This window comes from Sus scrofa, chromosome 1, assembly GCF_054392235.1.
Source record: "Sus scrofa isolate SSC_HxYL_T2T_F1_AM1 chromosome 1, Sscrofa_HxYL_maternal_Yorkshire_Landrace_v2.0, whole genome shotgun sequence".
Lineage (NCBI taxonomy): Eukaryota > Metazoa > Chordata > Mammalia > Artiodactyla > Suidae > Sus > Sus scrofa.
In genome coordinates, this window is record NC_139383.1 from 174,553,054 (window position 1) to 174,576,177 (window position 23,124).

At 37.6% G+C, this 23,124-nt stretch overlaps 1 protein-coding gene across 18 annotated transcripts in view; it reads right to left on the reverse strand.

Moving 5' to 3' along the window:
- DENND4A (DENN domain containing 4A) overlaps positions 1-23,124 on the reverse strand; it is a 128,273-nt gene that overhangs the window by 85,494 nt on the left and 19,655 nt on the right. For 12 of the 18 annotated variants that reach the window (XM_084978573.1, XM_084978558.1, XM_021100187.2 and 9 more), the window contains exons 2-3: positions 10,983-11,060; positions 1,971-2,303 (exon numbers count right to left, since the gene is read on the reverse strand). In XM_084978573.1, the coding sequence (XP_084834699.1) occupies positions 1,971-2,281 (311 nt within the window). In that variant the 5' untranslated portion in view covers positions 2,282-2,303; positions 10,983-11,060. The remainder of the gene's footprint in view (positions 1-1,970; positions 2,304-10,982; positions 11,061-23,124) is intronic. The other 6 variants (XM_084978581.1, XM_084978564.1, XM_084978547.1 and 3 more) reach the window with 1 other exon arrangement.

Sequence of the window (23,124 nt, forward strand, 5' to 3'; positions counted from 1 at the left end):
GCTGTAATCAAAATGATAATACAAAATGTTGGCTAGGATGGGGGGAAATTGGAACCTTCATACACTGTTGATGAGAATGCAAAGTGGTATGGTTACTTTGGAAAGCAAATTGGCAGTACCTCAAAAGATTAAACACAGAATTACCATATGACCTAACAATTCCACTCCTAAGTATATATATACAAGAGAAATGAAAACATATGTCTGTACAAAACTTGTACACAAATATTTCCAGTAACATTATTCTTAATAGCCAAAAAGGGGAAACAACTCACATGTCCATCATCTGATGAATGGATAAATTGTGACAGACCCGTAAGATGGACTATCATTCAGCTCTACAAAAGAATAAAGTACAGGAGTTCCAGTTGTAGCTCAGAGGTTAAAAATCTGACTGGTATCCATGAGGATGAGGGTTCAATCCCTGCCTGGCCTCACTCAGTGGGTTGAGGATCTGGCACTGCCGCAAGCTATGGGGTAGGTCACAGATATGCCTCAGACCTGGTGTTGCTGTGGCTGTGGTGTGGACTGGAAGCTATAGCTCTGATTTGACTCTTATCCTGGGAAGCTCCACATGTCATGGAGGGTGTGGTCCTAAAAAAAATTTTTTTTAAAGAGAGAAACAAAAAAGAATAAAGTACAGACATATGGACACATACTACAATATGGATAAACCTTGAAATCATTTTGCTAAGTGAAAGAAGTCAGCCACAAGATAACCCTATATAGTATGATTATATTGACAGAAAATGTCCAGAATAGGTAAATCCACAGAGACAGAAAGTAGACTGGTAACTGCCTAAAGCTGAAGGGGTTAGAGACAATCAGACAGTAGAATTAGACAGTAACTAAAATGAATATAGGGTTGCTTATTTGGGGGGCACAATACAAATATTAAAAAGTTATCATGGTGACAGTTTCACAACTCTATAAATATACTAAAAACTACTAAATTGTACAACGTAAATAAGTTGATTGGATGGTATGAATTATAACTCACTAAAGCTGTTATATAAAATAGGAGTCCCAAGTTCAATACAGTATCCTAAGTAAAGCATTAATTTACCCAAGATCCTTGTTTGATGCATGCAGACTTAAGCACCCAACTATAATGATCATTATAACTGATCCTTAAAAGCCATCTTTTTCTTAAAAATAATTTAAAATTTTATGACCAGCATAATACATTAATTTCTGACACTTTTCTGGAAATATTTTTTAAACTTTCTCCTCCATCTTTAATACAAAAAAACTCAGACAAAATGAAAATGCTCAGAACCTATAGGGCAAAGAGACACTGAAAAGACAATAAGGAACACAGGAAAAGAATACAGAATTTTGGATATAAACATATCTGTTTTTCTAAAGCTGTTCCCATTGTGGCTCAGTGGTTAACGAATCTGACTAGGAACCATGAGGTTGTGGGTTTGATCCCTGCCCTTGCTCAGTGGTTAAGGATCCAGCATTGCCGTGAGCTGTGGTGTAGGTCACAGATGTGGCTCGGATCCCGAGTTGCTGTGGCTCTGGCGGAGGCCAGTGGCTACAGCTCCGATTCGACCCCTAATCTGGGAACCTCCATATGCCATGGGAGCCGCCCATGAAATGGCAAAAAGACAAAAATAAATAAATAAGTAAATTGAAGAGTTATCTTCAAAATCTACAAGGTTTATTACTTGGATCAAAAACAATAATTCTTGGAGTTCCTGTCAGGGCTCACGAACCCAATTAGTATCCGTGAGGACATGGGTTTGATCCCTGGCCTCGACCAGTGGGTTAAGGATCTGGTGTTGCCGGGAGCTGCGGTGTAGGTCACACATGTGGCTCAGATCTGAATTGCTGTGGCTCTGGTGTAAGCCAGCAGCTACAGCTCAGATTCGACCTCTAGCCAGAAACCTTCACATGCCACAGGTGTGGCCCTAAAAACAAAAGACAGAAAAACAAAACAATAATTCTTTTTAAAAAATACTTACCCCAGATCTGTAAGTGGAGGCTTATCTCTTCCTCTTCTATAGCAAAGGAAAATCTGTGGCCCCACAAGACTTCCATTATTGAGATCAGCTGATAGTCCAGATGGGGTAACATCAATACACGTATAATCTCGTGGTACTTCCTCCCCAAGAGATTTAATAATAACTGAAACATCTGTGATAGGTTCTTTTGGTTTAGCTACTTTATGACAGGCATCATTGAAGTGAATTTCTTCTTCAAGGGGCTTTGAAGTATCAGTTAATCCTGCTACAACAAAGTAGTCAGCAACACGAGGCCCCTTATCTTCAATCATCTTCCATTACAGGAGGCTACATCTAAAAGGAAAGTAAAAGATTAGTATTCTCCTATAATAAGCCAAATAAATGTAAGTGGTCTGTGTACAAATAAAAATGAAAAACTACAAAAAGTGCACTACTTCCCTGATAAATACATTAGTATTACACATTTCACTTTCATACATAAAAAGTATGCCTTTTAAGAAAAGGGTATATACTTAGCATTATTTTTTTATTATAAAAGTAATGCATGCATGAGTTTCCATTTTTGGCGACACGGAAGCCTAAATTACCTAAGTAGACAACAAAAAAACTCACATCCTTTTAAACGCATAGAGTGACTTGTAAAATTGTAAGGGAAATTCCCAGGACCCCACAATAGTGAAGAAACCAAAGGCCAGAATGCAGTGCATAAGCTGATACTGGGTGGGGGAAATTTGCTGATTTCCTCAATAATCAAGAGGCTTGTGTTTTAACAAGGTACTACAGGGACAGGAGACAAGGCCTTGAACAACTAAGATAGGGAATTGGAACTGAGACATCAGTATTAAGCCAGGAGCCTCAAAGGACTATAACCCCAGTTAAAGAATGAATTATAAAAATCCATCCACTGGTACAGGGAGATAATAAAGTTTGCCTCAATTTGGCCTCAACTTTAGGGGGGTGGGGATGGTAAAAAGTCTCTTCTGAGAATATATAAACAATAGGCCTACTTACACGTGTATGTGAAGTATGACCTTAAAGCCATTTGCGTGGTCCCAAGAAGCTCAAAACTGAGATATTAACAATATCTGTGTTCCCAGGCTAGTGACACGCCCAGGGAAGCAAATGCAAAAAAGTTCTAGAGGGTATACCCTTAACACAGGTTTTCCACAGAAAAAGCCCCCTGAAGATGACTTCCTATTCCAAAACTACAAAAGACATTCAAAGAAAAATTCACCATGAATGAGTTTCAGCAGATACAACAGAAGAACTTCAAATAATAAAAGTAGGATGGAGATTTTAACAGAAGTACATGTTTATCACAAATTCAAAGAAAAAATACACAAAGTAGAATTCATTGTATATTTGTAAATAAGAGAAAAATCTCCTTCAGTTGTCTAGTATCACTTAACAAACCTTATTTGTCCTTGAACTAGGAAAACACAAACTCTTGCAGTACTGTCATTATTTATATAATAGCTACTGAAAAAAGTTTACCCTAAAAGAGAAATTTCCCAATAAGTGTCTCACATTAGATTTAGTTCCTGTAAATATAAAGGAAGGATTCTATGAACTAATAAATTAGGTATACATACCACATGCCTCTTTTGTACATTTATAATTTATATAAAAATATTAAAGCCTCAGAAGTCCTTTGATAAAGATACCTGATTAACTCTGCTTAACCCAGGATTTCCCAAATCTACTTGAACAAGAACCCTATTTTCCCACTTAAGAACTAGGAAAAAACCCCTCAGAACATGCTTGAGAAAATGCTATTTAAAGTAAACAACCTGGCGTTTCTGTTGTGGCTAAGCGGTAATGAACCCAACTAGTATCCATGAGCATGTGGGTTGGATCCCTGGCCTTGCTCAGTGGGCTAAGGATCTGGCACTGCCGCAAGCTGCGGCATACATCACAGATGCAACTTGGGTCTGACGTTGCTGTGGCTGTGACATAGGCCAGGAGATATAGCTCCCATTGGACCCTTATCCTGGGAACTTAACACATGCCACAGGTGTGGCCCTAAAAATAAAAAATACTATTTGGCAGACTATAAAACACCCGAGGCCAAAGAAATTCTTATTAGTACACTTATTTATAATGTAAGTATCACCATTTTCATCATAATCCCAAAACTCATTTAATTTTATAAATGGCTAATATCACAAGTTTTCAGAATTCATGCCACATTTCTTGGAATCTGTAACCATTTGGCAAATATACTCTGTAAACATCCTATTTGCTTAAAAAACAAGTTTGTAGAAGGATCAGAAGCTCTTATTTGTTTTATTTAGATATATACGGCTCCTATGTAGTAATTCCCTTACATATAAGATTTCTGCATAAAATAAAGGGCTCAAACTTTTCAGAAATGTCTCCTAACCTGTTATCCCAAGAAGACTTTGTAAAGATTGAATATTCACTCTCAGCTGACTTCATATTACAGGTGCTCTACAAAAAAACAGTTGACTGTCTGTCTGTCTATCTATCTATCTACCTATTTTTGTCCTTTGTCTTTTTAGGGCCATACCTGCAGCATGTAGAGGTTCTCTGGCTAAGGGTCGAATCAGAGCTGCAGGTGCCAGCCTACGCCACAGCCACAACAAAGTGGGAACCAAGCCACGTTTGCGACCTATACCATAGCTCAAGACAACGCCGGATCCTTAACCCACTGAGCAAGGCCAAGGATCGAACCTGCATTCTCATGGATGCTAGCCAGATTAATTTCCACTGAGCCATGACAGGTGCCTATCCATTTTTTTTAAAGTAGAAGAAAAAAGTACTTTTTTTTTTTGTCTTTTGTTGTTGTTGTTGCTATTTCTTGGGCCGCTCCCGCGGCATATGGAGGTTCCCAGGCTAGGGGTTGAATCGGAGCTGTAGCCACCGGCCTACGCCAGAGCCACAGCAACTCTGGATCCAAGCCGCGTCTGCAACCTACACCACAGCTCACGGCAACGCGGGATCGTTAACCCACTGAGCAAGGGCAGGGATGGAACCCACAACCTCATGGTTCCTAGTCGGATTCGTTAACCACTGCACCATGATGGAAACTCCCGAAAAAAGTACTTTTTAAAAGCACTTTTGTAATTAATTTTTTCCTAAGTGTTTGAAAACAATTTTTAATGGCTATATAGTATTATTTTATTTTAATGGACTAACATTATTGATTTAACTATTTCCTTATTGTTGATCATTTATTATAGTAACTTATTTCGCTAATGTTTTTTTAAATGCTAAGATGAATAACCTTAAAAATAAACCTCTGGCTAACAACTCTTCAGGATAAATTTACTGAAGTAAATTACTGGGTCAAAGTTACATACACTCACAGCTTCTATAAGTGTTTATATGCTTTCATGTGTGCAGAATTGTATTTATTTATTTATTTTGTCTTTTTAGGGCCAACCCCATGGCATATCAAAGTTCCCAGGCTAGGAGTCAAATCGGAGCTGTAGCTGCCATAGCCACAGCCACAACAGATCCAAGCCCCATCTGGGACCTACACCACAGTTCACAACAACGCAGGATCTTTAACCCACTGAGTGAGGCTAGGGCTTGAACCTGCATCCTCATGGATATTAGTCAGCTTCGTTTCTGCTTAGCCACAATAGAACTCCCCTATGTGCATGAATTTTAAATTATAAGCTCTTGACAGACATGAATCTCAAAAAATACTCTGGTAGAGTACTTTCTTTTCATCATAATGAAAAGATTTAAATATTCTCCTCTTTCACACACTCTGACTTCATGCTATTCAAACTAAAGCACAGTTAGTCACTATTACATATAATAATACATGTCTTGTTATGCAGAAAGAAGGGTAAGAAAATGGAAATAGTATTATGATGAAAACGTGAATATTTAATAGGTTCTTCTGAAGGCTGCTACCTTACCCACTGGAAATAAACAGCTATTACATCAATAAGCATATATTTGGGGGAAAATTGTATGAAAATTTTGTTTTTGTTAGTACTTCCTGGTTCACAAATTTTTAATAACTTGATCTGATTCACAACAGAATATAGTATATAGCTATTAAAAGGGAAAAAGTTACTGTTCTTCATCAATACTTATAAGAAAAGAACTATTAATTGTAAAGTAGTGATAAAATCCTCACATTAATTAACAGAAAAGTAAATCATTTATCACTCCAGTTCTCTTGCCTCATTATCATTATTATTGTTTTCCATTTATTCATCTGGGGGTGGAGAGTGGTAAGGAAGGTAGGCAAACTATTTTAAGGCACTGTTGACAAAGTACATGATGCCTAGAACACAGCTGGCAACATTCCAGGTGACCTTTAGATCCAAATGTTCTTTAATTCACTCAAGAAGAGTCTATATAATACTGAAGATGCCTTCTACTTTTTATTTTAAATCAATGATTTTTAAGGTAAGTTTGAAGTTTAGATGCTAAGAAGAAGACACTGATACAAATTATAACGCAAGGAAAATACTGAATCTTTAATACAGAAACAAATAATGAATGGTATTTCCTAACAATTTCAGTAAACCTAGAGACTTCTACTGGAGTATGAAATTTACAATTCTCTTGGAAAATACTAAACATATAAACTTATACTAACACTAAATGCCTTGTGTTGGTAAGTGTCACAGAAATTTAAGTGGGAGCTCCCGCTGTGGCATGATGGAATCCATGGAGTCTTGGGAGCGCTGGGATGGGGGTTCAATCCCCAGCCCCATAGAGTGGATTAAGGATCCATCATTGCCACAGCTGTGGCTTGGGTTGTGACTGTGGCTCAGATCTGATCCCAGACTCGTGAGCTCCATATGCCATGGGGGAGCCAAAATTTGAAAAAAAATTTTTTTGTTTTTACATGGAAAGATCATTTAAGGAAAGCATTTGTAGTCACATATAAAATTTGGACTTTTAGTATAGTACATCAGAGCAAAAACCCCTAAACAATTAGGAGCTAATTGATTATTAGCTAATTATTGATTTAACTATTTCCTTATTGTTGATCATTTATTATAGTAACTTATTTCGCTAATGTTTTTTTAAATGCTAAGATGAATAACCTTAAAAATAAACCTCTGAACTGGAGCTAACTTTCTTTTCTTTTTTTTTTTTGGAGGTAAATTTCTCTAAATTCATTTTGGAATTGGGGGGGGCACACACAAAAAGATTTGATCCAATAATTCTCTAAATAATCACAGTAACATAAACCCCTGAACTTTATTCAAGCTCAAGTAACAATACTATATCGTTAACCATTTTTTTAAAAAGTATTCTTTGTTCAACATGATATAGGTAACCTAAGGAGTTAGCTCATATGATGTTTACAGGTTTACAGGCATCTTCTTAAAATTTCAGATACCTGCTTGGCTAGTATTTCACTTCAAATTACATCTATTTTCTTTGGGACTAGAAAACAAGAAAGTATGCTCTCTATTCCTAAAAGGTTCATGAGAAATTAAATTGAGAAACCATTAAAAGAAAACTCTTACCCATTTAGCAACTAATGGAGACTGACCTGTTTTTCTCCCTTTCAATCCCTGACCAATCAATACAGATTCTTTTTTATTTCATCTATCACTCCATTAGGTCAAGTAGTAAAACATTTGCTACTTAGGCTAACTCTAAAGACAAGAAAAGGCAAGAGCAGAAATCAGAAGTAACATTTAAAAAATATATGAAAAAAATGAAAAAAATCTGAACGTAAAAGTTTTGCAAAATAATAAACAATTACTAAAATGGTAAAAGGAGCAAAGTCTTTCAAATAGGGCCGTAAATTCCAGATTATATATGAAAATGGTTGATAACACAATGGACTGCTTTAACTCTCCCTCATTTCAGTTCACTTAAATAAATAGGCTAGAAATTTTTTCTAAAAAAAAAAAAAAAAAAAAGAGTTCCCATTGTGGCTCAGTGGTTAACGAATCCGACTAGGAACCATGAGGTTGCGGGTTCAGTCCCTGGCCTTGCTCAGTGGGTTAAGGATCCGGCGTTGCCGTGAGCTGCTGTGTAGGTCACAGACGTGGCTCGGATCTGGTGTTGCTGTGGCTGTGGTGTATGCTGGCGGCTACAGCTCCGATTAGACCCCTAGCCTGGGAACCTCCATATGCCACAGGGGCGGCCCTAGAAAAGGCAAAAAGAAAAAAAAAAAAAAAAAAATAAAAAAGTAATTCCAAAGATAAATACTTAACCTAGAGCACCCTTTTTTTACATTATCATAACTAGAGAACTTCACTCTCATCTTTTCTAAATTTACCTCTCATTTTTCTTCCAACCAAAGCAATCTCTCTATTCTTCAAATACTTTTCCTCTTTGATGATACACTATTACCCTGTCCTACTCAATGTATGTTTGTCAAAATTTTCAGAACACTTTAAATTTATGTGGATTTTTCGGAGTTCCTGTCATGGTTCACTGGAAACAAATCTGATTAACATCCACAAGGATGAAGGTTCAATCCCTGGCCTCGCTCAGTGGGTTAAGGATCTGGTGTTGCTGTGAGCTGTGGTGTAGGTCGAAAGACATGGCTTGGATCCTGTGTTGCTGTGGCTGTGGTGTAGGCCAGCAGTTACAGCTCTCATTTGACCCCTAGCCTGGGAACCTCCATATGCTGCAGGTACAGCCCTAAAAAGACAAAAATTAATTAATTAATTAATTAATGTGGATTTTCATTTAATCTTTATGAATTGTAGAGAAGAGCAGAAAGAAAAATAAATTCAACAATCCCATTCACAATAATAAATCTGGTTTATTTATTTATTTATTTTTTGTCTTTTTGCCTTTTCTAGGGCCACTCCCTCGGCATATGGAGGTTCCCAGGCTAGGGGTCTAATCGGAGCTGTAGCCACCGGCCTATGCCAGAGCCACAGCAACGTGGGATCCGAGCTGCAACTGCAACCTACACCACAGCTCACGGCAACGCCGGATCCTCAACCCACTGAGCAAGGCCAGGGATCAAACCCGAAACCTCATCGTTCCTAGTCAGATTCGTGAACCATTGAGCCACGACGGGAACTCCTAAATTTGGTTTATATTTAACGGCATTTTCTAGTTTTCTTTGAGAACAGAAAACATCCATCTAATCCAATATAAATATTTATATTTTATTTAATAAGCATTATTCTAAACTGTTATAATCTTTATAATTATACTAAATGCCTACATAATATTCCATCAAGTAGAAACATACACTGCAATCAGTACTCCATTCTTGCTTTCCCAGGTAGGTAGGTGCTTAAAAAAAACTGTTCAGTGAATGAACAGCTCACTTTATAATCTTCCTCAAATATGTGATACTAAATGTAATGTCTTTTTCTATAATTTTGAATCAATTTTCTGAACCTCAATTACCTTAAACACTATAGTTGTTGAACGTAGGATAAACACAGATAAACTAGATGATTTGAATCTAACCATCAGGGCCTTGGACGAAATTAGAAATTTACTGAAAAAGTAACTGATTCATTCACTAAATGAATTTTTCATAAATGTTTTTTAAGATCTGACACTATTCTAAGAGCCAACAACAATACTGATGAAAACCAGCATCTACCTTCAAAGAGTTTCTTGTTTAGTTTTATTTTTCCACATCTCTTTCTATACTTTTTTCCACCTCTAGCCATCTTTTCTCCTACCACCCTTCCAGATCCCAAGTGCTTGCCTTCACCCTACCCAAAGTTTTTCTACCCATTTCTCCCAAAAGTCCCAAGTACAGAGTGACTCCTACTTTACAATCCCCTTCCCCCATATCTCCTTGAAAATTGACATCCCTAGAGCATCAGCATTCTATGGAGATTTTGAAAGGAAAGATACCTTATTTGTGTATTATATTCAATAGCAGGTTTATTTTATTTTAAAAAGGTTTAACCAGGAGTTACTGTTGTGGCTCAGAGGAAGTGAATCTGACTAGTATCCATGAGGATGCAGGTTCAATCCCTGGCCTCGCTCAGTGGGTTAAGGATCTGGTGTTGCTGTGAACTGTGGTGTAGGTCACAGATGCTTCTTGGATCTGGTGTTGCTGCGGCTGTGGTGCAGACCAGGGGCTACAGCTCCAATTTGACCTCCGGCCTGGGAACCTCCATATGCCATGGGTGTGGCCCTAAAAGACAAAAACAAAAAACCAAAAAAAAAAAAACACCAAAAACAACCCTAAAATAAACACATTAATTAAAAGATCTAACCAGAGTTCCCACTGTGGCTCAGCAGCAATGTACCTGATTAGTATTGATGAGGATGCGGGTTCAATCCCTGGCCTCACTCAATGGGTTAAGGATTCTGTGTTGCTATGGCTGTAGTGTAAGCTGGAAGCTACAGCTCTGATTCGACCCCTAGTCTGGAAACTTTCATATGCCACAGGTATGGCCCTAAAAAGACAATTTTTTTTAATTAAAAAAAAATAAAAAGGTTTAACCCACCCAAGCCAAACTCCACTTTATAATGGTAAATTTTAGTAATCCAAACTGAGGATTGTGTGGGGGCAAATTTCTTAAGCAAGGGGGAGCTTATTCTTCTTCTAGTCCGCTTTGGAACCACCTCCCCTCTTAACACCTATCTCCAAGCGAAAAACAAAAAAATCAAAACACAACTGTGTAATTTGACAGCTTCGTGTTGAAAGATTACCAACCCCTGATTTATACCAAAGAGAGAAGAAAGTTAAGATAATAGACATTTAAAGGAGAAGAGATCTTTTCATGAGTAATAGTCTAATTCCTTACTTTATAGCCAAAGAAATTTAAGCACAGAAGGTGGCTTACTTAAGGACACCTAGCTAGTTAGTGGTAGAGCCTGGGCAAGAACTCAAGTTCCTTAATACAGTACTCTTTACATTTGGGGATGCTCTAATAAACAATGTGAATTAATACTGACCCAGGGCACACTTAAAACATTTTTTCAACAAGTTATTTTGCATTGCTGGTCACTCAAGATCATTATGTGGTGAATATATGCCAAATTCTTGTTAAGAGATCGGGCAGATTAACATTTCACTGTGTTCTTACAGAAAATAGTTAATAAAAACAAAAACAAAAGACTACTTACACATTACTGAAGTCTCTTTCTGAAAATGATGCCAGATCTCAAACTGTGAATTCTGCAAGCCTCAGAGTTTGAGAAATACTGTATTGAAAAGAGTAAGAATTGAGCTTAAATTAATTCCAATCAAATGTTTCCCCCTAAGATGCTTATGGATGCTTTAAAGTTCTGTTAATAACGGTAATTTTCAAACAAAACGGTAGCATATATTGTTTTCATATGGTTAAGAGTCAATAAATAATTTTCGTATACCAGCTCTTCCAGAAAACACATTTCAGTCAAAAACAGATACACACCTTTAAAGAAAAGTAGGCAAGAGGGAAAAAGAGAGAAATCAAAATAATAAGAAAACAAAAGTGTACGTGTCTACAGAAGCAAGAACAAAGAAAAACATGCCTATTTCTGAGGCATTATGTATAAGTATCACATTCCTTGAAGAAAAATAAAAGCACAAGCAGAAGAGGAAGAAATCATAGCATTAACCAATATGGAATATCTACTAATGACAGGGAAATGGCAGCAGCAGCAGACACCAGATTTACCTAACCCGGCTGCTCTTGCTGTATGTCTGTGGGAAAAGAAGAGAAATGAGGAAAAGCCCAAAATTATTTTAATCAAGATTTGATCGGAGTTCCCTCTGTGGCGAAGTGGATTAAGAATCTGACTACAGTGGCTGAGGTCACTGTGGAGGTCCAGGTTCGATGCCTGGCCCAGTGCAGTGTGTTAAAGGATCCAGTATTGCCACAGCTACAGTGTCGGTCACATCAGCAGCTAGGATTCAATCCCTGGCCTGGGAACCTCCACTTACCATGGGTGGGGCCACAAAAAAAATTTTTTAAAGGAAATAACATAAGTACAACATGGTTACATTTTGGATTGCTAAAAATGGTCAAGACAGATATATATGTTCTAAAAATAGGACACCACTCCACCTAAGATTTGCTGAATATTTTGTCAGTAAATATGGTGTAGTATATATATATATTTCAAATATTTCTAAAATCTTATCATTGACAGGTAGCAAAGAACAAAGTTAATACTGACCCACTGAAACATTTTTTAAATTCAACATCAAATTATCACAAAAATTTTCTTGTTGAAATACTCTATGAATATAAAAATGCTTGTAAACCTTAAAAACTACAGCTCCCATTTTATTGGTAGAATATCAGGCTTGTTTTGATTCAATTATGAATGTAGTAGAGAACAAATTCCAAATAAATATTCTGCTATTTTGAGTTTCTTTCTTTCCTTTTTTTTTGGGGGGGGGGCATCCTGAGTCACATGGAGTTCCTGGGTCATCAGGGATCAGATATGAGCCACAGTCATGACCTAAGCCACAGCTGCAGGCAATGTCAGATCCTTAACCCATTGTGCTGGGCTGGGGATCAAACCCGTGACCCAGTGCTTCCAAGAGGCCGCCAATCTCGTTGTGTCACAGTGGGAACTCCTACTTTTGAGTTTCTTTTTTTTTTTTTTTTTGCTTTTTAGGGCCGCACTTGTGGCATATGGAAGTTCCCAGATTAGAGGTCAAATAGTAGTTGTAGCCACCGGCCTACACCACAGCCATGTAACTCAGGATCTGAGCCGCATCTGGGACCTACACCACAACTCACAGCAATGCTGGATTCTTAACCCACTGAGAGAGGTCAGGGATCAAACCCCCAAACTCATGGTTCCTAGCTGGATTCGTTTCTGCTGTGCCATGACGGGAACTTTGAGTTTCTTAATATAGTAAGAACACTGTTTTGACCATGACTCTATGCTCCACTTTTCTCTTTAAATTTTTATTAGAGTTGATTTATAATATTGTGCCAATTTCTGCTGTAATCAGGGACCCAGTCATAATATAGTCATATATATATATATATATATATATATATATATATAAGCATTTTCTTCAATGTTGAAATTTTTAGACTTACAGCAGCATTCACATTATTAAATGTTTCATTTTTGACAGAATGAACTTCCAGAACTTTTACTTTGATTCCATGAATTGTATGCAAAAATTGACCTATTATTACCTTTGATTCCATGAATTGTATGCAAAAATTGACCTATTACTAGAATTAATTAATTTCCTATTACACAGAAGATGAGACTGATATAAAACTGGTATCACTTGAGTGTTTAGAAAATTCTTCTGCTAAAGAAGCTACCACTTCACCTTCCATACATGCAAAAGAAAACTTGCAATAAAAAATGTACAAAGTCTATTTAGTAGAAAATGCTTTGATGTAAATGGGAAGTCATGCTCCCCAAAGTGATATTTCAATATCTTTCAACAAAGTGATTCAGAATGTACACACAACCATTCTCTTTCAGATTCTTTTCCCACATAGATTATCACAGAATATTGGGTAGATTTCTCTGTGCTATTCAGAAGGTCCCCACTGGCCAAGCATTACATATACCTCAGTGGGCATATGCCAATCCCAAACCCCTAGTCCATAAATTTGGTAACTGTAAGTTTTTCAAAGGCTGTGACTCTGTTACTGTTCTACAAATAAGTTTGTATCATTTTTTTAGATTCCACATATAAGTGATATCATACATCTGTCTTTCACTGTTTGACTAACTTCACTTAGAATGATCATCTCTGGGTCCATCCATGTTGTTGCAAATGGCATTATTTCATTCTTTTTTTATGGCTGAGTAATGTTTTGTTGTATATATGTACCACATCCTATTTATCCATTCCTCTGTCAATGGACATTTAAATTATGTTTTGGTTACTGTAAATAGTGCTGCAATTAATATTGGGGTACATGTATCTTTTCTTTTTTTCTTTTTACTGCTGCTCTTATGGCATATAGAAGTTCCCAGGCTAGGGGCTTGAATTGGAGCTTCAGCTGCAGCTCTATGCCACAGCAACATTGGATCCAAACTGCATCAGCAACCGATGCCATAGCTTGCAACAATGCAAGGCCAGGGATCAAACTCTTGCAGCTTCATGGACACTATGTCAGGTTCTTAGCTTGCTAAGACACCATGGGAACTCCACACGTATCTTTCTGAACTACGGTTTTCTCTGGATAGATGCCCAGGAATGGGACTGCTGGATCCTATGGTAGTTCTATTTTTCATTTTTTGAGGAAATTCCACACTGTCTTCCATGGTGGTTGTACCATAAATTGTTATTATTTTTTTCTTTCTTTTTCTTAAGGACCATACCTATGGCATATGGAAGTTCACAGGCTAAGGGTTGAATCAGAGTTGTACCTGCTGGCCTACTCCACAGCCACAACAATGTGGGATCTGAACCATATCTGTGACCTATACCACAGCTCACAGAAAACCGGATCCTTAACCCACTGAATGGGGCCAGAGATCAACCCACATTCTCACGGACACTAGTTTGGTTCATTATCACTTAGCCACAATGGCAACTCCCAAAGTGCTATTATTTTTAATTAAATTTTTATTTTGAAAAATTATAGACTCACATTCAGTTGGAAAAAATAATAGAGATCTAGTATGCTTTTTACTCAGTTTCTCCCAATGGTAACATCTTACAAAACTATAGTACAATCAGAGTTGGGATATTGGCATTGATGCAATTCCCTTATCTTATTCTGACTTACCCAGTTTCACTTGTATTCATTTGTGTGTGTGTGTATGTGTGTGTGCATGTGTATGTATGTAATTCTATACAATTTTATCATATGTACAGTTTCATGTACTTACCACCAAAGTCAAGATATAGATCAGGTCCATCACAAAGATCCTTAGTACTGACCTTTTATAAGTAGGCCCATTTCCCTCCCACCCCCTCCCCGCACTGTCGCTAATCCCTGTGGAGTGGTATGTTTTCACCAGAGAGTACACACAGCCAATGAAAGAAAAAGACAATGTCTCTAAAAGCAATATCCCCTTACAAAACATGTGTAGAAACAAATCAAAGAAAAAAGCATATATGGGGAAAGACTTGTTGGTCACATTTACTCAACCATCTGGAATGTTATGTTTGAATTTTATTATACAAACATAAATGCACAGACACATGTATGCACACAAAAGATGTAGACACAGAGGTCAATCATCTCTAAGTCACAATGATGATCAATCTCTTTAGCTCTGAAAATTTATATTTTCCTATCAAGAGTAAATTCCAGACTGGAATCAAGTGGACGACATAAAACAATGCTACAGAACAATTACAATGGGGATTCTGAGATGTACAAGAAGATTAAAAAGGAGTCTTTCACTGTGTTCAAGGATAACCCCACCCCCCGCCCCAAATTAGGTTTGAACTAAAGTAGCTGGTATTCTCTTGAGAATATGGATCTGGTCTGAAGAGAAGAGGAACAGATTGGAAATAACTGAGGGTTAATATGCAGATACCTCTTGTCTCTCCAGAAAGACTAAACAATTCAAAGGCAGGAACCCTGTCTTTTATTTCTTTTGATTCCCTCACATTAAATTATAGGAGTTACAAACATATGGTAGATGTATAAATATTTATTAAATGAATGAGGCCAGCATAATAGGAAAAAAATGTGAAAGTTAAGATACCACAGAATCACAGGATTTTACAGCTAGGAAGGTCTCCAGAGATTTAGTTTCAATCCTTTTTTTTTTTTTTTTTTTTTTTTGTCTTTTTGCCATTTTTAGGGCTGCTCCTGTGGCATATGGAGGTTCCCAGGCTAGGGGTCTAATCAGAGCTGTAGCCACGGCCTATGCCAGAGCCACAGAAACGCGGGATCCTTAACCCGTTGAGCAAGGCCAGGGATCGAACCCACAACCTCATGGTTCCTAGTCAGATTCATTAACCACTGAGCCACGATGGGAACTCCAATCCTTTTTATAAATGAAGATATTGGGGCATAAACAGCTTGCCTTAAACCAAATATAAACAATTTATGACTCAACTCTCATGGCTCTTTTTTTGGTCTTTTTAGGGCTGCACCCATGGCAAATGGAGTCCCAGGCTAGGGGTTCAATCGGAGCTGTAGCTGCTGGCCTATACCACAGCCACAGCAACACCAGATCTGAGCCACATCTGGGACCTACACCACAGCTCAAGGGCGACGCCGGATCCCTAACTCACTGAGCAAGGCCAGGGATTGCACCTGCATCCTCATGGATGCTAGTCAGATTCATTTGACTAGCCGTGACAGGAACCCCTCTACTCTCATGGCTTTTAATTTGGAGTTCTTTTGTAGCATATTTCAATTCAACAATGAAAGAGAAGAAAGTAATTCCCTGGGGTGCCCTGTGTGTTAATTAGTGAACGTGTGCTTTGAGGGACAAAAAAGAAAAAAGTTAATAGGTAAGTGGGAGAAGTTAAACTGGTTGAAGAGAGTGGGGCAAGTTGCAGGTAAGAAAAAGAACAGAGGACCAAAAATCAGAGAGAAGAGTAAAAGAGAAAATGAAAGAAGTTGAATAAAAGACATATGACAAGAAAAGTAATAAAAAAGATGAGTAAAGAAACAGTGCAGAAATGGGAAGGATAAAAGCAAGAAATGGTTAAGAGATGGGGAAACTATTTATAGAATTATAATGCTATGTACATTCTCTTTAAATAAAGAAACTATTAGATTTACCATTGCTACAGTGAAATCAGATTCCCTACAATTACCAGCCTAGTATAGAAAATTCATTCATATTTAATAGTGCATTTGAAATGCAAATATATGGTGCTTACCAGTCTAGAGTGAGAGGGAAGTATGGTTTTAAGCTTTGTCTCTTAGACCATCTTTTTTTTTTTAACTTAATTTCCCATATGAATACCACTCTAACATCACCAAGTTCTTACTTCCTCTTTGAATTATCATAAACATTTGTTAGCCTGTACGTAAAATGAATTATTGCCATCAAATTTTCATTCCCAAAATTTCTCTCAAACATACAATATCTGTTTTTTCTTTTTTTTCAGAGCTACCCAAAATAGTACTCATTGGGGTAATTAAAAATACATTTATAGGAGTTCCCTGGTGGCTCAGTGGGATAAGGACCCAGCATTGTCACTGCTGTGGCACAGATCGCTATTGTGGCTTGGGTCAGACTCCTGGCCCCAGAACTTTTGCATGCCATATAGTAAAAAATGAGATTCATTGATTTAAAATAGCACCTTTCTTCAAAAGTAGATATACAAGATTTACAGTTCTATTATTTGATTCATGTTGAACATTTCATTTTCTTAACTACTTCATTTCACTATTTAAATATACTACATAAAGCCTTTTTAAAAATCTCTTTCTGGAGTTCCTGTCGTGGCTCAGTGATTCACGAATCCGACTAGGAACCACGAGGTTGCAGGTTTGATCCCTGGCCTCACTCAGTGGGCGAAGGATCCGGCATGGCCGTGAGCTGTGGCATAGGTTGCAGACGCGGCTCGGATCCCGCGTTGCTGTGGCTCTGGCGTAGGCTGGTGGCTACAGCTCCAATGAGACCCCCAGCCTGGGAACTTCCATATGCTGTGGGAGCGGCTCTAGAAAAGGCAAAAAGACAAAAAAAAAAAAACAAAAAAAAAAACTCTTTCTACTTTTCCCCACAAACTGTAATGAGTAACATATGTATTTGTTAGTGAGCACCTGAAAAGGACTTTGAAAATTAATTAATACTTGAAAACAACTTTGAGAAATCTGCTATTCTCCCAGGTAATAATGATTGGTATAATTTTTAATTTGTAGAACCAGATAATCAAAAACTATAAACAAATAGTTCATACACAAAAAAACCCAAATAGTTGGAAAAATTCATAGCCTTGCAAATATTTATAGCTATTAAACTTTGAGGTATTACATCATATCCAGTAAATTAACAAACATAAAAAAACCACATTAAACCCAATGCTATGGTGCTGTAAAGAAATAAGCACAATTAAAACCTGTCAATGGCACTGTGAATTAGAATAATTTTTCTGAAAAGTAATCCATCAATACTTAAAACAAATTGTACTCTCATCAACTAATTCTATTTTGGTGAAATATCTCAAAAAATATATATTATATATTTAAGTCAAACTACTAGTCTAGATTATCTGTCCCATGCCTCCTTAATTTTTAGAGTAGAAAAGGACCTTTAAAATCTTTTGGTTCAATCGCATTATGTGGTTGAAAAGGAAATTAAAGTATAGAAAGGTAAATCTGACTTTCCCCAAACAGCACAGTTCATCACTAGCAGATGGAGCCTAAAATTCCTTATCCTAGATCTCTTCCTACTACATACCATGTCGACTATTCCATAGAAGTCTGGAACAATGATCCAGAATTGACAAGGATAAGCAGATCAGTTTGGTGGGGCTAGAGGACATGTCGCTCTTTCTAAACATTGCCAGGACCAGCCCTAGATAAAGTATACCTTTGATTCTTTAAACTCCCTTAACCAAACTCCAGGATCTTTTATTTCCAAGAAAATTTTTAGTTCTATTAACTGCTGCTCACTTTCAAATTTATATCACCAACCCTGGCTCTCCATTGAGAGTCCAAAATGCCTACACAGTAACTCTACCTGTATATCTAACAGTCAAAACAGAACTAATTTTTTTGGCAAATCTCTACCTTTAGACCTAAACCCACTTCTCTGCCCACACACACAGTTATTTTCTATAAATTCACCAGTAAAGACATAAATATGAACCTAGGGTTTTGCCTGTACATACTATCAGTCAAGGTAGTTGATATTCTCAAGTGAATATGGGCTCCATAAAAGGAAAAAAATTTTTTCAGGAATACAAGAGAGAAGTGGAAAAGGGGGTGAGGGGCAAGAACAGAACAACTTATCTGAGGGGAAAGAGAATTTTTAGTCCAGACCAAACATATTTCTTAATATAGCAAAAATCCTTAGGAAACTAAAGTAGAATATTAGGAAAATATTAAGGAGGAATGAAGAACTACAGATATTGGGTATTAAAAATAAAATAACTGAAAGTTTAAAAACCAGATAGGTTAAATATAAAACAATACAAATGCAACTAGAGATTATCATACTAAGTAAAGTAAGTCAGAAAGAGAAAAGACAAATACTATATGACATCACTTATATGTGGAATCTAAAATATGGCACAAATGATCCTACGTACAAAACATAAACAGGAGCTCCTGTCGTGGCACAGAGGTTAACGAATCCGACTAGGAACCATGAGGTTGCAGGTTCAATCCCTGGCCTTGCTCAGTGGGTTGGGGATCCGGCATTGCCATGAGCTGTGGTGTAGGCTGCAGACGAGGCTCAGATTCCGTGTTTCTGTGGCTATGGCTGTGGTGTAGGCCGGCAGCTACAGCTCCGATTAGACCTCTAGCCTGGGAATCTCCATATGCTGCGGGGGTGGTCCTAGAAAAGGCAAAAAAGACAAAAAAAAAAAAAAAAAAAAAAAAAAAAAAAAAGCAGAAATAGACTCACAGACATAGAGAACAGACTTGTGGTTGCCAAGGGGAGGGAGGAAGGAGTGAGACGGACTGGGAGTTTGTGGTTAGTAAATGCAAAGTATTACATTTAGAATGGATAAACATTGAGATCATACTGCATACTTTAATTTTTTAAAAGGGAGAAATAAAAAACTATGGAGGCTTAAAAGAATGAGATGACAACCCACAGAGAGGAAATATTTGAAAACGATATCTGGTTTAGGTCTGTTATCCAAAATATATAAAGAACACTTGAAACTCAACAATAATAAAATGAACCACCTAATTAAAAAATGGGCAAAAGACCTGAACAGATTCCTTGCTAAAGAAGATATAGAGATGGCAAGTAAGCAAATGGAAAGATACTCTACAGCATATATCATTAGGGAAATGCAAGGTAAAATAACAATGATAAATCACCACATTCCTATTAGAATGGCCAAAATCCAGGACAAAGACAACACCCTAAGATGCCAAGAACGTGGGGCAGCGGGAACTCTTACTCATCTTGCTGGTGCGAATGCAAGATGAATCATACAGTCATTTTAGGAGATAGTTTGGCAGTTTCTTACAAAACTAGGCATACTCTTACCATATGATCCAGCAAACACACTTTTTAGTATTTACCCAAATGAACTGAAAACATGTCCACATAAAAACCTGCACATGGTGTTTATAGCAGTTTTATTCATAATCGCCACAATTTGAAAGGAACTAAATTGTCCTTCAGTAGGTAAATGGATAAACTGTGATACATCCGGACAATGGAATATTATTCAGTTCTAAAATGAAATGAGCCTTCACGACATGAAAAGACATGGAAGAACTTTACATGCATATTATTAAGTGAAAGAAGCCAATATGAAAAGGCTATCTATGTACTGTAAATTTCAACTATATGACATCCTGGAAAAGGCAAAACAATGGCGACAACAAAAAGATCAGTGGTTGCCAGCAAGTTAGGGAGATGGATAAACAGTCTGAGCAAAGAGGATTTTTAAGATGGTAAAACTATTCTGTGTGACACTATAATGGTAGATACATATGTCATTATACATTTGTCAAAACCCACAGAAAGTAGAAGACAACGAATGAACCCTAATTTAAACTATGGCATTTGGTGATAATGATGTGTCAGTGTAGGTTCATGGATTATACAAATGTATCACTTAGGTTTATCAGTGAGGGAGACTGTGTTTGTGTGGGAACAGGAGTACACAGAAACTCTCTAATTTCTGCTCAATTTTGCTATGAATCTAAAACTGCTCTAAAAAGGGGTATTTAAGAGGAAAAACTCATAGAATTAGTTTTGAACACAAATGGATGCTAGAAAAAATTGAATCAATATCTAAATAACGAGAATTTCAGGAGTTCCTGCTGTGGTTCAGCAGGTTAAGAACCCAACACAGTATCCATGAGGATGGGGGTTCGATCCCTGGCTTCACTCAATGGGTTAAGGATCCAGCATTGCCTCACACTGTGGCATAGATCACAGATGCAGCCTAGATCTGGCATTGCTGTGGCTGTGGTGTAGGCTGGCCGCTGCAGCTCCAATTTGAATCCTGGCCCAAGAACTTCCATATGCCACAGGTGTAGCCATAAAAAGAAAAAAATGTAATAATAGGGCTTTCAGAAGGTGAGAAAAAAAAAAAAAAACAGAGATGAGGAAATACCTGAGAAATAATGAACAATAATTTCCAAGAATTAAAGATACTGCACTGGGCCAGGGATTGAATCAGCAATACCACAGAGACACACCAAATCATTAACCCACTGTGCCACAGCAGGAATCCCTGGAGTGGTATTTTTAAATGTTGTAAGAAATGAAATTTAATACATAGCTAAATTACCATTTAAAGATAGTCCTAGGAATATAAGTACTCAAGATGGTTTACCAAGCGAAGAATTAAACAAACAAAAAATCAAACTATTGGTCTAAACATTACAAATCTAGGAGATGCAATAAGATATGCCAAGAAAGGATGAATAAATAACTTAAAAGTTCACTATTTCTAAGTAAACAATGGAAACTGGGGGAGGGAAGGAAGGAGAAAGAAGAAAAAGGGCAGAGGGAAGGGAAGAACTGAGAGCCTACTAATAGAGAGGACTGTGAGAGCCTACTAAGATATGTGTCTTATTCAGAGGGAAGATACATATAATCAATAAGCTTAAAAATTGACAAAGATAGATATAGATAAGAATCTAAATACAGGGTAACCACCAGAAGAATAAAACATAGAACATAATTCTCAAGTTGGCATCAAAATTTATTTATCCTCAGAAATTGGAAAAAAACAAGATAGGAAAAGAAAGTAGGGTACAGAGAAAACACAAAATAAGATAGCAGGGGTTAAGTCCTAAGATAATAGAAGAGGTGAAGTTTAGCATACTAAAAAGACTCTTAGAAAGTACTCTTTCAGTAACATGCCAGTCTTCTTCGTGATCCTTGAACCACTAAGCATGTTCCAGCCTCAGAGCCTTTTTATTTATTTATTTTGTCTTTCTGTCTTTTCTAGGGTCGCACCCTCGGCATATGTAGGTTCCCAAGCTAGGGGTCCAATCAGAGCTGTAGCCGCCTGCCTACACCACAGCCACAGCAACGCGGGATCCGAGCCGCGTCTGTGACCTACACCACAGCTCACAGCAATGCGAGATTCGTAACCCACTGAACAAGGCCAGGGATCGAACCCAAAACCTCAGGGATGCTATTCAGATCCGTTAACCACTGAACCATGACGGGAACTCCAGAGCCTTTTTATACTTGCTCTTCTCTTTGCCTGGAATAGACTTCCTGGATGCCAGCTGAGCCAGCTGCAACTTCAGGTCCTTTCCTTCTCAAGTCACCTTCTCTATGAAGCTTTCCATTACCACCCTACGTAAAATCTCAACAATTTCCCACACCAACACTTCATATTTGTTCTTTCCTTATGGTAATTTCCCAAACATATTACTTTTCACTAACATACTATGTATTATAGTTATTTTATTTATTATCTCTTTCTACAAACTCAACAAGGCAAGAAATTTTTCAGTTTTAGTCACTGCTATACAACCAGCGCCTAAAAACAGTGCCTCGAGCATAGTATGTGGTCAATTTGTTGAATGAATGAACAAATTGAGGTGACTGTAAGTAAAGGAATCATTTTAAAATGTGGCAGAGGAGTTCTCTTCGTGGCTCAGTGGTTAACAGATCCAACTAGCATACATGAGGATGCAGGTTCGATCCCTGGCCTTGCTCAGTGGGTTAAGAATCTGGCGTTGGCTGAACTGTGGTGCAGGTCGCAGATGCAGCTCAGATCCCGAGTTGCTGTGGCCATGGTATAGGCTGGTGGCTGCAGCTCCGATTTGACCCCTAGCCTGGGAACCTGATATGCCGTGGGTACAGCCCTAAAAAGCCAAAAAAAAAAAAACCAATAAAATGTAGCAGATACTATGATTTAAAAAAATCACATAGCAGTGAAAAGCAATGATAACAGATATAAACACAGCAACATAGACAATTTTTAGTTTTAGTTTTAGTTTCTGCTTTTTAGGGTTGCACCCATGGCTTATGGAGGTTCCCAGGCTAGGGGTCGAATCAGAGCTGTAGCCGCTGGCCTACGCCACAGCCACAGCAACGTGGGATCCAAGCCGTTTCTGTGACCTATACCATAGCTCACAGCAACACCAGATCCTTAAACCAACGAGGGAGGCCAGGGATCAAACCTGCATCTTTACGGATCTTAGTCGGGTTCATTAACTGCTGTGCCATGAAGGGAACTCCCTAGACAATTTTTAGAATTTTAGTTTGTATGAAA